The sequence below is a fragment of the Musca autumnalis genome, unplaced genomic scaffold (genome assembly GCF_047663935.1).
Source record: "Musca autumnalis isolate F117 unplaced genomic scaffold, ASM4766393v1 scaffold_5, whole genome shotgun sequence".
NCBI classification, from domain to species: Eukaryota; Metazoa; Arthropoda; class Insecta; order Diptera; family Muscidae; genus Musca; species Musca autumnalis.
Window position 1 is genome coordinate 4444792 of NW_027412088.1, and position 14734 is coordinate 4459525.

The window sequence follows — 14734 nt, forward strand, 5'->3', positions numbered from 1 at the left end:
ATATATAGTTTATTGTATGCAACATCGAAATTAAAAACTTGTTTTTCTCAAAATGGCATTTTGAATTCGGTGCCAACTCCTAATGAACCGTTTGTCATACATTTTGGGGGCTTATCACATGGACAACAAAATGTAGTGCTTCGTCGATCAATTTTATTTGAAAACGTTAGTTTTTAAGCCAAAAATTGGAAGATTGACTTTTTGGTCCACCATTTCTGTAAAATCAAATATTTTTTTGAAAGTTGATCGATGAAGGACTATGTGCTTTATAAAAAAAGGGTTCCGTGGACGGCCATTTGTAACCACATAATATTTTTCAAAAAAAAAAATAAAATAAAACAAGTAAGAACAGACTATAGTCGGACGGGGCCGACCATGTGATACCCTATACCACTAAACGCGTCTTCTTGGGATAAAGTTATAAGATGTGCATTAGAAATTTTACCAATATTCACACAAAAGTTTTGATCAATTTAACCCGCTAAATATTATCCGATCATACCGTTGACTTGCACGCTACTTCTTCATCTCAAACCAAAACTACGTTTAAAATTTCGCGCCGATCGGACTATTATTGCGACCTACAGAGCGGCTACAAAATCGAGCAAAAATTTTGTTTTTGGTCCATTTCATCCCTTTAACATTTCACGATCATCGCCAAAAACTAATCAGTTCTATTCTGGTCCAAACCCGACCTCCATACTAAATTTCGTGACAATCGGTCCATAATTGCGGCCTCTAGCTTGATTACAATTTTTAATGGACGGACAGACGGACGGACGGACGGACGGACGGACACACATCGCTAAATCGCTTTATCTCGTCGAGATATGAAGTTTGGTATACCACATGAGGGGTCTACGACGAATATTTCGCGGCGTTACATGAATTTTTGGGAAAACAAACTTATTATACCCTTTTCCACATTGTGGTATAGGGTATAAAAAAAACAGACACAATGTGCTCCTTCAGATGAAAAAATTGTCAAAAAGGTTGGTTGTGGTTGGTTAAAAAAGAGTTCGACCGTTTCGAACTGTTTGTACCATGACCTAAAATGGAATAACAAAAATACAAATGTGGACCTATGTCCAAAATTTATGTTGGAGACGTTTTTCAAACCCTTGGAACACTAAACATCAATGTACAGATAATTATTTGGTCAGAAAATGTAGGTAAGAAATTTAAAGTGCGATTCCGTTATATGGGAGTTATCATAACATAGACATATCGCTCATTTACTCAAAGAGTGCCATAACTCAAAAAATGCGTTTTCTGAGTTAGCAATTTCTATTTTTCTATTACCTCTACTTTATCTTGTGTAAAATTTTCATGTTGATAGCTCTAAAACTCATCGAGTTGCAGCTCATTTACTACGGGTTAGGCATAATTCAACAAAAAAGTTTTTGAGTTTCTGAAGCAATAAAATACCTCAAATCATGCTTGATCTTGCACAGAAATTTAGCACTGATATCTGGCTAGCTGTTTGCAAAATATGGTCCAAGTAATTATTTTATTTTTTGTGTAATAATCTTTTTAAGTTGGAAGTTCAAATTTCAATCGCCAACATAAAACGTGTTTTTCTCGAAACTAGATTTTTTGAGATGTGTCACTCTTTGAGTAAATGGGCGATATGTCCACAATTTTAAGTGTGGAAGTTTTTAGACCACTCGGAACTCCAAATTTTAGATAATTCGGTCAGAAAATGTAGCTAAACCATTAAATTTCCATATATGGGGCTATACCAAAAGGTGTTCATTGACTGGGGATCCTAAATGCCATATTATAGCCAATTTATTCTGAAAATATAAATACAACACTGCTCAACAAAATTGAAAAAGTTGAATGTTTCAACCGAAGTTTTTATTGTTTCTAAATGAAATCGGCGAGTTATTTTCAAATCTGGTCTCGGGTTTTCTCCATCAGCTCTTGTTCTTGAGATATAGCTCAAAATCGGTTTCTACGAGTTTTACCCAGAATTTCGTTATTTCCGGATAAAAACAAATATTTTTGTGCGTTTTTCGACGCTAATATATTAAGGAGATGTTGTACGTTCGATACAAACAGCTTTTGAAATAAATATGGTGAAGATATATCAAAAAATATAGAAAACATACGACGGACCTTGTAAAAATTGCAAATTTTGAGTACTTTAAGCTGTAATTACGTCATCGGGGTCATAGGATCTTCATATGGCATACCGGATATGCTTAGGGTGTCTACCATATAGTCCAGTATTCAAATTTACAATATAAACTTCATAGCGCCCATGATTCGGCCATAACCTAAAAATCGTCATGAAAACTGCTAAAGGGAAATCATTTACCAGTGATATCATTACCACATAAGCCATTTACTTTTCCTTAGCAGTCTTCATGATGATTTTTAGGTTATGGCCGATTCATGGACGCTATGAACTTTGTATTTTGAATACTGGACTATATAGTAGACACCCTAAGTATATCCGGTATGTCATATGAAGATCCTATGACTTCCCCGATGTAGTAATTACAGCTTAAATACTCAAAATATGCAATTTTTACAAGGTCCGTCGTATGTTTTCTTAATTTGTTTGATATATCTGCACCATAATTATTTCAAACCTGTTTGTATCGAACGTAGAACATGTCCTTAATTAATTAGTGTCAAAAAACCCACAAAAATATTTGTTTGTATCCTGAAATAACGAAATTCTGGGTAAAACTCGTAAATTTTGAGCTATATCTCAAGAACAAGAGCTGATGGAGAAAAACCGAGACCAGATTTGAAAATAACTCGCCGAATTCATTTAGAAACAACAATTACAATTGCAATCGTCAAAATAGCTGAAATAGGGTGTTACCATTTTGTGGTGGCTATACCGGAACGTGTCCTATATACATACCTATGTATGTTTACAATTTTTATATTTTGACAACTGACTAGGGCTCAATTCCAAATTACCTCCAATTTAGACCGAAAAAAATTAAAATTCTTGAAATCGGGTTATACCATTATATAGCGACTTTTCCAAAACGTGGACATATGCCCACAATTTTTGGTTGAGAAGTTTGGTTGGACAAATTTTAAAATCGGGGGTAGCGTTTGTCATAAAAGAGGCCAAGAGCAATTACAACAGCAGAAGTATCTTGATAAAGGCAGAAAACTAAGCTGGGCTAGATTTCGCAAGGTTTTTACAAAATTATGGTTTGTTTCTCGAACGAATTACAGTCGAAATCGCTTATAACGTCGGTCAAGGGACCGACCAAAATCGGACGCTATAAGCGATAGTCGTTATAAACGATACATATAAAAGAGGTGAAATTATATCATGTAGAGTGACTTTGAATTCCATCATAAGCTTTAAATTTAACTCAGATTTAAGTTTTAAAATAGTCTTTTAAAACACATTCTTTATTTGTAACATCTTCTGAGTAAATAAATTTTTGAAGTGTTTCTACAGGTAGACATGCCTCTGACACTGACGGTAATTAAAATTCTGGTTCTGTAGTATCCTCAATTTCTTCTTTAGAATTGTCTCCATCTTCCAATATTATGTCGTCATTGAAACCATTGTCATCAATGGGAACTTATTCATCAATATCTTCTACGTAAGGGACCATTGACAATCGCGCATGATGAAAACAATTAGCAATGGCAGACGACGTTACATTTTTCCACCCTTCATCTTACAATAACACGGCACTCAACACATTTAATTTCGTAATTTGATCCTTTTCTATTCTTGCAGGATAGTGAATATTTTCCGATTGCGGCAATGTGATTTTAATACACCTTGGTCCATGGGTTGAAAACAAATGTGACATTGGGTGGCAACAATTTAAGCTTTATTGACTTCAGAGCGTCTCCATGTGACTCGTAATTCAGTGGTTCAACCCCATCTTCGAACATGTTGCGCATATGTTTGGTATTTTGTTTTTGTTTGAGTTTAAAAAAATATACATACAACAAAATATTGAGAGAATTTTTTCTTCTTCGTATGGTTCGACGTTATAACCGATAGCAAAATTCAAATATTTCACAAAAAAACCGACGTTACAACCGATATGACGTTATAAGCGACGACGTTATAAGCGATATTTATTTGTGTGGAATATAAAGGGCAGAAATTCGGGACTTTTGGATTTCGTCGTTATAAGCGATATGACGTTATAAACGACGACGTTATAAGCGATTTCGACTGTACTACCAAACTCTTGTTATTGGGGATTTTTTATTAAAAAATATGTAAATATTTTTCAAAAAACTGAATTTTAGAAGTAATTCGAATAAAAAATTCCTGCATACATTAAAAATACTTATGAAAACCACAAATATTTATAACCATTTAAATGATTAAAAAGTGTACCTAAAATATAGATACTGCATTCAATACGTTTTCAACGCAGTTATATAAACCTCATTTTCTTTGGCTCCCTCTTACAAAACATCGTTAGAAATCAAAGTATTTTAATTTGACAGTTTAATTCCTTGTCAACGATTTTTTTGAGTTTTCCACTAGGCAAGGACAGTGCAGTGGAGTTATGTTTTCACAACAGCAGTCATACCGTTTTTTTTTTCAAGAAAGATGTTGAGATACAATTCTCCAAACTTTAAATTGGAGTTTCCAAAAGTTACTACATTCAATCTGGCACCACTTCGAACGAATGCATATTCTCCCAAGTTAGCTCTTCCTCTCTATATTTACCTCTTTTTGTATTCGAAAGATACACATTTATCAAGTGCTCTGCACACATTCTCCCTCAAAACACTTGAAAAAAACCAAAACATATTCCTAAACAACTGAGGAGATACGCTCCGACGATCTCTTCCAAAAACAGTTGTCAGTCGGTTTAATTCAGTCAAGTTCGCTGTGTGTTCGAAAAAACGGGCGCATGCCACAATGCGATACACTCTTAGTGGAGACACAAGAACGAAAAATAATACAGAAAAAAAATCAATTGAATTGAAAATAAGAATTACAATAAAATGTCATTGAAAAAGAAAGAAAGAATAGTTAATAACAAATGAATTGAAGTGAATTTTGCTAACAAAAGACCCCAAACATATCAACGAATAAAAGAAATAACAGGGCAGCACCAACACAACAAATGAGAAAAGTGTATACCTAGAAAATAAGCCCAAGAAACGCGAAACACTTTGGAATGTACGAATTCAGCTTGGCCCTGGAACAGCGGTTGGCAGCAGCAGTTAAATTGATCTGTTTCAATAGCCCAGACGGGAAATAAGTGCATAAACGTTTCAATTACCCTAACCCCCAACCACCAGCACCTTCGTAGGTACAACCAAACATCCACATACTATAACAACAAAAACAATAGTGGCCCTCGTTTACGCAATACGACCCAAATAACAACAAAAACAAGCAAGAAGCTCTCGTAAATTTTGTTCTATTCTTAAAGTGAGCCAAGTTCAAATTATTGTTTATTCAAAATGGGTGTGTGTGCATAGTGGAACAACGTGTGTGTGAGTGTGTTAGTTTTTGACATCGACACGGTAAACATAAATACACACATATTAGTAGTTATTGATGGTATTCGGAGGGGGATCTTTTGTCTATTACAGACACTGTGGTGTTTTTTCCACCCAACCACCACCCGACCGACCCTCCAGCGGCAGCAAGTGGTCGTTCTGGTGTTTGAATTGGTTGTAATGACAATGAAATCACTTTGAACGAAATCGTTAAATGTTTAATTGAATTCTCGTATTCGTCGTATCTACCTCCAGCGACTTATCGCAAACAGCAGCAGCAACAACAACTACATGGATGACAACTACTCCAGTACAACATCACAACACCCATAATGCTATTCCATGCTCCATTACATACAGCCTACCTAGCGACCGAAAATGTAAGCACTCGCAGTGTTATGTGGATGAGGTGCCTTGTCGTTCGGTAGTGGAGGAGTGTGGGAAGAGTAATAACTCTTTTTGCATTAACCTGGCTAAAAAACTATTCAATAGCTTGTTTTGTGAGTGGATCCTCAGTGGGGATAGTGGATCTCACTAACAACGCAAAACTCTCTCTCTCTCTCTGAGCTCCAAATATTCTCATACTACATTCTCCTCAAGTGAAGTCAATTATGAGTACGCTTTTTACTGGGTATCTATCTTCGCAGTTGTTTGATTTGATTGAAATTAATTTTTGTATTCTGTTCGTGTGTCAGAGAGAATCTGTGTGTGTTTTTTTCAAGTATTTTTTGTTTTGTTTTCATTGTTTTTTGTTTGTTTGTATCTTTTATTTTTTTGTTTTTTTTGTAAACTGTATGCTAAAGTTTTGCATGAGTAACCCGCTTTCTTAGAATTAGGGTCGTATCCAAGCGTTGTCCATTTTCGCATTCACTAGAGCTCTTTTAATAGCGTTTTAAAAGAGAATAATAAAAAAATATTTCCTCATTCTATCGTGTAGAACTGGTAGATACGTGAATTTGAATAAATCTGAATTTGGTATAAATCTTTTTTTACATATAACATAAATATAACTTTATAATTATTACACTTTTAAATACATATGTACATATGTATATCAAAATTATAAACAAACACATAAAGTTGAGCGAAAAGCTTTCTAATTAAAATTATGAAAGTGAAATAAACAAGTCATGGCTATTATGTCTGTTCTGAGATAATGGTAGTAACCTCCGATATTGAACTTCGGTACTATCATTTAGTTCTGCATTGCGTCACTAGTGATTCATTTACGTCGTCGAATAGGGGGTTATTCCGAGCTTAAATTCCCACTGGATTTTCTCACTTTCTCTTTCAAGTCGAAATGGCGAAAAGACAAAACTCACAACGAATTTTCGTTCAGAGTAACCCCCTAATTTCCTATAGGGCAATTAATAATTCAAAATGAGGCCCTTACTTTAATAAACTAAATGAGAACATCTTCAGTAATGGTATACACACAGTGGATCTGACCATTGGAAAAAAACAAAGTCCAATTTTAGATTCGATATACATATGCATGTACATTAGGGTTATGACTTTTTTACAACCTCATACCCCTGTATCATAGCGTGATGAGTTTTTTCATAATATTACATAAAATCTTAACTATAAGGCGATTCGGTGAAAAAAACGTCACGCACAAAATGATTACAAAAGTTGAATTTATCAGAATTATGCACAATTATTTGAAGTCATTGTAAGCAGATATATATTTGAAAATAAACTGTAGAGCCACATGAGATAACCAAACTGACATAATATTTGTTTCTCACTAATTTTCTTTAAGTCTGAGAATCATAAAAATGTCGTAAACGCTTTTCCAAATATATAATTTTTTTTAACAAAAAAAAGAAGAAATCAAAATTTTTTCAAAGTGATTTGTAAGTGGCCTTTTTCAATATTTTAATGGAATAAAAGTTATTTTAGTTATTAGTAGGCTTAAGTTTATTAATTCGTGCAACAGGAAATAATTTTTGAGAATTTTTTGTTTTTCAAAATAGTCAGGCTTAATCCCATAGTCGTTGTTTTAATATTTCATTAAAACAACTTTAATTTATTAGTGGAAACAATTGGCGATGTTTAACAAGGGGTAAGGCGGGGAAGACTATAGTTTCAGATCTCGCCACAGATCTTTATCAGTTCCCTTGTTTCTTGTTTTCTTTTTATACCAAAGTGTCAATTGCCCGCTCAAATAGATACGAGATAGATTTCTTTGGCACTACCTAAACTCGAGCAACTTCACTTGCAAACAAAACCAAATCTTTCCCACTGCTATGCGTTCGTTGATTCTCAACGAAAATATACATAACTAATTTGTTGGTATTGCATACTACAGCAATAAACAACATTTCGACGGTGCCCGGTCCCACAATTAGGAGGGTTGGCGTTTTTTATTTGGGATGACGACTTCTATTTTGTTTTTCAAAATAGTCAGGCTTTTTATTAAATACATTTTTTCAAAAAAATCAAATCATCGATTTGTGAGTGAACTTTTTTATATTTCAATGGAATAAACATTATTTTAGTAATTAATAGGCAAAAGTTCATTCTCCCGTGCTACAGGATATCATAACCCTAATGTACATATACCATAATTAACTCCTCAAAGGGATCAGAACTTTCAAAAATATATTCGCCATTGGATCATACCGACGGTATTCTTTAAGAAGAGATTTACTTCATTACGCCGTGAACAGATATAATTCCTTTTGGGGATGAAAGTCCTTGGTGAGTAACTTAAGAATCCCGAAGGACAGATCCACCGTGAGTCGAACTTCCGTGTTATGGCGTGATGAAGTTTCTGCTGAAGACCTTGTAAGGCATCTGAAATTAGCGTTATATCTTTGTTAACTGTTGTTTTAGCTTATTTTTGAGATTACATGACTTCAGTCGAATCGAATGAGGATTATTTTCGTAGATCACTTCGACCTTCTAACTCGCTTCCTTCAGTGTGCTTTTCCTCCTTTATTTTAAGAACCGCTATAAAAGATTCACAAGAAGATGTTTTTCAGCTTCGAAATGTTCTGCAAAAATGTCGCTCAGAAAATTATAGGTACGATTCTCATTGGCAACTAATCGATTTTGTCGCGTTTTCATGGTTATTTTTGTCATTTACCCTGTTTTGGTTCAGAAAAAGCTATGTTTTGTGTTTTTGTATATTCTGCATATTCGAACAACCAATAAATTACGAATATACAAAAACCAAAATATAGTATTTTTCTGAACAAAAACCGAGTAAATGCACAAAAGGACCATGAGAACGGGGCAATATCAATTAGTTGTCAATGAGAGCCGTACCTAAAATTTTCTGAGCGACATTTTTGCAGAACATTTCGAAAAACGACATCTTGTGGTACTTTTATAGCGGTTCTTAAAGTAATGGACGAAAAGGACATTGAAGGAAGCGAGTTAGAAGGTCGAAATGCCCTACGAAAAGAATCCTCATTCGATTTGACTGAAGACATACCATCTCATAAATAAGCTAAAATAACAGTTAACAAAGATATAACGCTAATTTCAGATGCCTTACAGGATCTTCAGCAGAAAATTCATCACGACATAACTCGGAAGTTCGACTCACGGCGGACCTATCTTTCGGGATTCTTAATATACTCGCCAAGGGCTTTCATCCCCAGATTTTCACCTCCATTTTGTGTCACAGTGTTATCTGGGTCTGAGGAAAATTCAACATAAAATGTAAGATCTATAAAAAATATTAAAATAACATAATTTCCAAACTTTTTCAACATACCAATGCCGAATATTTAAAGTGAAGTAATTGGCTTTTTTATGATATACGTTAACGTATTAGTTATGTTCCAGAACCTGCAAAATATTAATATTTGTCAAATGTTGTGATAGAAAACCATTCCCTTACTCCAAAAAGAAGCAAAAATTCAAAGTATAGCAGATTTTGACGTGACGAAACCCCGCAAAATACGTCGAGAAGGGAGGTATATGATGTAAGCATTGAAAGTATTTTTGGCCACAATTTTCATACAACTAGAACCACTGTGTACAGGTATTCCCCATCAAGTTCAACGATGGCCATATCGGTCAACTGCTTCGGTTACCTCCCCCACAAAGATTCAAATGATACCGAAAAGAGTTTACGATTTGGCCGAAACTTTGCAGATCATAAAATTTCTTCCAAGCGTACATACATAAAGTTCCAAAAAAATGTATACATCCGACAACACCTTCCGATAAATCCCTCACAAAAGTTTTAAAGTTTCGCTTCAGTTGTACAGGCCAAAAAACTAATTTGTCTTATTTTTTAGGGAACTACCCTTATTTTTATGGTGATCTTTTTTTATGTGAAAGAGAACATCTTTAGCAACTTCTAAAATTTTTGTTGTTGAAAAATATTACATAATTTTGTGGTAAAACCCTTTTTTTCTAAAATCGTTTTCCGGTGCCAACGATAGCTCGAAAACATATGCTCATATCTCAGCCAATCTTGCTAAGCCAATTCTTTTTGCGGTATACCCTATACTAATTGTACTTCAAAATAAGCTAATAATATTGTTGGGGTAACCCCTTAAGTGCAGTTTGAGGTTTTTGAAGAATAGTTTTGAACATTTTTAGTCAACGATTTCTGACATTATGTTCCAAAATCTCTAAAAAATCCTACGGTGACAAACTAAAATAGCTGATGGCTACGATAACTATAGAAAGGAAATGTTCCTAAAGTTATATCCAATTCCAAGATGGGCAATATCGCTCCATTCCTTCAGATACCACTTAAGGGGTTATGGCCACTTACAAATTTTACAAAATCCAAAATTTTTTTATTTGCTCATTTTAGTGTACCGTTGAAATAGAATATGTATCAAAAAATTTCGAGTCGGTCGGACAAAAATTAGCTGAGACATGAGCGTTATAAATAGAAAATTCATTGTGATTTGTATGTAACATTGATATTTTAAACGCGGTTTTCTCAAAATGGCATTTTAGAATGCAGTGCCCACTGTAGCTCGAAAACGGATGATCCGATCTTCGTATGTATTTGTGGGATTATTATACATATAAAAAGCTTGTACTTAAGCGAGATACTTTTTTGAATTTTTTTTTGACGGAATCAATCGAAAAAAATGTAATTTTTTTAGTTAAAATTGAAATTTTGAATTTGACAGTTCAAATTTAAAAAAAAAAAATACATTTTTTAATTCCTTTTCTCTTAAGTACGAGATTATTAGGTTCTTAATAATCCCACAAAAACATATGCTGATCGATTTATTCGTTTTCGAGCTACAGTGGGCATCGCGAACTGCTTTGGAAAAAACAGTGTTTCGCAGGCGGCCATTTGTCAGAACACTGTGCAATATTTTTCAATAAAAAAATTCCGAAAGTGGCTCAAAGTGTGATCTATCAGATGAAAACAAAATCTTCTAAAAAATCTGGTAGATTTTTTTAAAAAAATCATGAAAAAATGTTCGGGCTCAACACATGACCATAACCCCTTAAGCAAAAGTTCTACACTTTTTCGCTTTAAACCAGTTTTTTGTTGTTAGGGAAACCAATACTTCCAGAGGAGATATGGGCCACGCAGCCATAAACCTAGGGTACTAAAGTTGCTAATACTATATGTGGCCTTTGTAGGGGTTTTAGCGGTATAAATGTGATACCTACCCACTGACGCCGAAAAATTACTTTTCACTTATTACATAATATTTTGAAATGACTTAACATCTGGAATTTCAAAATATTATAACAAATGCCACATTCGCATTGAAATCAATATGACCTGTAATCGAATATCCAATATTCTATATAATTTTCCAATATTTATTTTTCGAATAAGAATAATTTTCAAATTGGTGTCAACGATCTTGTTTTCCATTCACACAGATTGTTGGCCTTTAATGAAGGTCTCTTAATTAAATTGTTAGGTGTAGTTGGCTTCGTGTTTCCCCATCCCAAAACAAAACTCCCCGATTGTTTTTGCTGTTTATAGAAGAAATGGTAGATTTCCTGTTCCCAAAGACGTCGATAAGATAATATTGAAAAACAAAACAAAAAAACTGCAAAACGATATTAAAAACCCATGCATTTACACGCACACTTGAACATCGTCTTATCGCTAGGAAATTTGACCGATTGATAAGTTTCATTTGCACGATCGCTTTTAGTTAGTCATTGTCATTCGACCGCAACACACTACTCCCAGCCTAAAATATCACTAACGAAAACGTGTAACGCCTCAATGTCGATATCTCGTTATTGTTGATAGGCAAAGTGGGTAGGGTGAAATTTACCCTCCTCAATTCCCTCAAAAACTAAAAACATACAAAATAATAAATTGTTGCATTTAAAATTTAAATTTTAAATGCTGTCGTATTTTACACACATTACTTTGTTACTCTCAGTACTGGGCTATCACGAGCATAGTCAGTGTATGATGAATTTTAAAGAATATTTTTAACATCTAGTTCCGACGTCTACATCAGCGTCTGTGGTAATAAGAATAACGCGTGAATAATAGCAGAGATGATAAATAAATGAAATAATAAATAATATCTCGATTTAAGTGCCAGCTAATGAATAGTGAGCAGTGAGTGAGCGAGTGAGTGTTGGATATCACTTTCAGTGTGAAGGAAAACAAAGACCTTTCGCTAGTTCCAATTAAAATATAAACAACCAAACCAAACAAGAACAACAACAACAACGATCTTTTCTTTGTGCTGTACGGGCTGTCGCCTTAGTTTGTACGCGTTAATGTCAAAAGATAAATAAAGTGATAAATACGCCTGCCGTGTCTTGTTTTTTAAGTGTTAAACGAAGAGTGGAAAAATTATGTTAAATATTTACTTACTTTTGCAAATTACAACAATACAACCGCCAATAGCAACAACAAGAATAAGCTGAGCAAAGAATATTGCACCAACTCAAGGATACCATCAACAACACCATCCCGGGCGATAAAGAAAACTAGATAGTCAAGAACCTTAAACGGATATTAATATTGCATCGAATAAAATGGATATTGAATCTGATGATTCGGAGCGTTGGGAAGATTTCTTTGGTGAGTAATCGCTTTTTCATTTGAATAACCCAATAATAACAATGATCTTTATCATTACTCTTACTACATTGAAACGTTAATATAGAATATGTATGGAAATAATAAATCAGTAGAAACTGCAGACAATAGGGGTGAGTAAATACTTATGTATATGAGTAAAGGGATCCGCAAATATGTGTTTAACTTTCATAAAGACAACAACTAAAACATGGTACAATTTATGTAGTATATGTATGACACGAGATTTATAGTCAATGAGGACCCATATACCAAACAACAACAAGCGTTAGTGTTCTAAGCCAAAGTCAAAACTTCCAAGGGCTGCGCTAAAAAGGGGGTTTACATACAGTGTGTTTTTTTAAGCCCGATAGAACTTGAAATTTTAAAAAATAACACAAAAAATTAAATTGTAATCAAAAATTTTTTTTTATTCGAAAGATCAATACGTGACATTAACATTTGAAAATGATTTCGGGCATATGGGCACCGCGGCTGTTCTTGACGAAGTGCATTCTGGACTTCCAATTTTTGGCCACTTTTTCGAGCACTGCTGGCCGTATGTCACGAATAACACGAACAATGCTGGCCTCCAAGGCATCAATTGTTGCTGGTTTATCAGCATAAACCAGTGACTTCACGTAGCCCCACAGGAAATAATCGAGAGGTGTCAAATCGCACGACCTTGGAGGCCAATTGACAGGTCCGCTTCTCGAAATCAACTTATCGCCAAATTTTGATTTCAATAAGTCGATGGTTGCGTTCGCCGTATGGCACGTAGCGCCATCCTGTTGAAACCACATCTCCTCCGGATCAATGTCATCCATATTTTCAAACAAAAAAATCATTGATCATGGTGCGGTAACGATCTCCATTGACCGTAACGCGAGCTCCGGCCTCATTTTTGAAGAAATAAGGTCCGATGATGCCACCATCGTGAAAACCAGAGTATACTGAAACAAATAAAAAAAAGGTTCATCAAAATTTAATTTTTTGTGTTACTTTTTACAATTTAAAGTTCTATCTAGCTTAAAAAACACCCTGTAGAAGCCATACAGATTGAACGGACAAATGTCCGTCGCTGTAAAAATTCATTGCATTTAAGAAATCAAAGTTCGATGACAGGGAAGCCACTCCCACAGCCGATATGTCTGATGAACTGCAAAACCAACAGCGAAACCAGGTCACATAATTTGGTGGTTGTGTAGGTTTGAATCTTCGGCTTTCCTTTTTCACTTGCAAAAAGTATTCGATCATCAAGTTCAACTCCAACGAGTGAATTAATAAAAATTAACATTAAAATGATCTTTGCCCTAACAGGCAAAATTTCAAATAAGAAAGAGTGATTATATATTTGAGGAAAACTTTTTGGAAAACTCATTACTTACAAAAGGTAGCGCTAAGCGTTTGTCATGAAAGTATAACTATTTAAATACCCATTGTTGTTGTAAAAAAATGCATTTGAGAGAACAAAAGTTCGAGACAGAGAAGCCACTTCACAGCCGATATGTCTGAAGAGCCTCTACCAAAGGTGAAACATGCATGTCATATAATGGTGGTTGTGTGGGTTCGAATCTTCGGCTTTCCTTTTTCACTTGCAAAAATAAACGGTCATTGAGCTCGATTTCAACGAGAAATTAATTAAAAATTTTGAAGATTTCTGTGGGTGGTACCCCATGGAGTGTATCGGTAGGGCCCACTTTTGAACATAAACTAAGTTTGGGCAAAAATATTTCGAGATGCGAAGTTTGAAGCAAATCGGTTGCTCCGTTTAAGAGACATCGGCCATTTTAGCGAATATATTTGATCTTTTGTGAGGGAGGTACCGTAAGGAGTGGACCTATGAGTACCACCTTCGAATTTCATCTAATATTCGAAGAAATATTACGATATGCAAAGTGTGGACCAACGCAGTATTCGATTCGGGAGTTGTCTGAGGCACCAGCCTCTACACTTGCGGGCCGTAGGGTTTTTCACCTTTCTTGTCATTTTCTCAAGAAGTATGGACTTGCCACTCAAAAACTTGTACCATCGTAATAGGGGCCTTGAGTGCAACTTTTTGCAAGAAAAATTCGAGAGGAAGACATAAACTGCACTTTTCCGAAATTTTGTGTTGGAGGTACCCAAAGGTGCATACATAGTCTATATTATAACCGGCGCTATGTCTCGTAGAAATATCACGGTCACTTCCTTCGCGAGTTATGGTGCGCACCATTTTAGCGAAAAGTTTTTCAGTTTTGTGCTCGAGGTACCCAAAGGAATGGA

At 34.8% G+C, this 14734-nt stretch overlaps 1 protein-coding gene across 17 annotated transcripts in view; it reads left to right on the forward strand.

The window, feature by feature from the left end:
- The first annotated feature begins 4815 nt into the window (after window positions 1-4815).
- LOC141404843 (uncharacterized) overlaps window positions 4816-14734 on the forward strand; it is a 64185-nt gene continuing 54266 nt past the window's right edge. The window contains exons 1-4 of one of the 17 annotated variants that reach the window (XM_073988594.1): window positions 4825-5276; window positions 11880-11905; window positions 11979-12472; window positions 12558-12603. In XM_073988594.1, the coding sequence (XP_073844695.1) occupies window positions 12443-12472; window positions 12558-12603 (76 nt within the window). In that variant the 5' untranslated portion in view covers window positions 4825-5276; window positions 11880-11905; window positions 11979-12442. Of the gene's footprint in view, window positions 5494-11861; window positions 12473-12557; window positions 12604-14734 lie in introns of all 17 variants that reach the window. The other 16 variants (XM_073988595.1, XM_073988588.1, XM_073988590.1 and 13 more) reach the window with 16 other exon arrangements.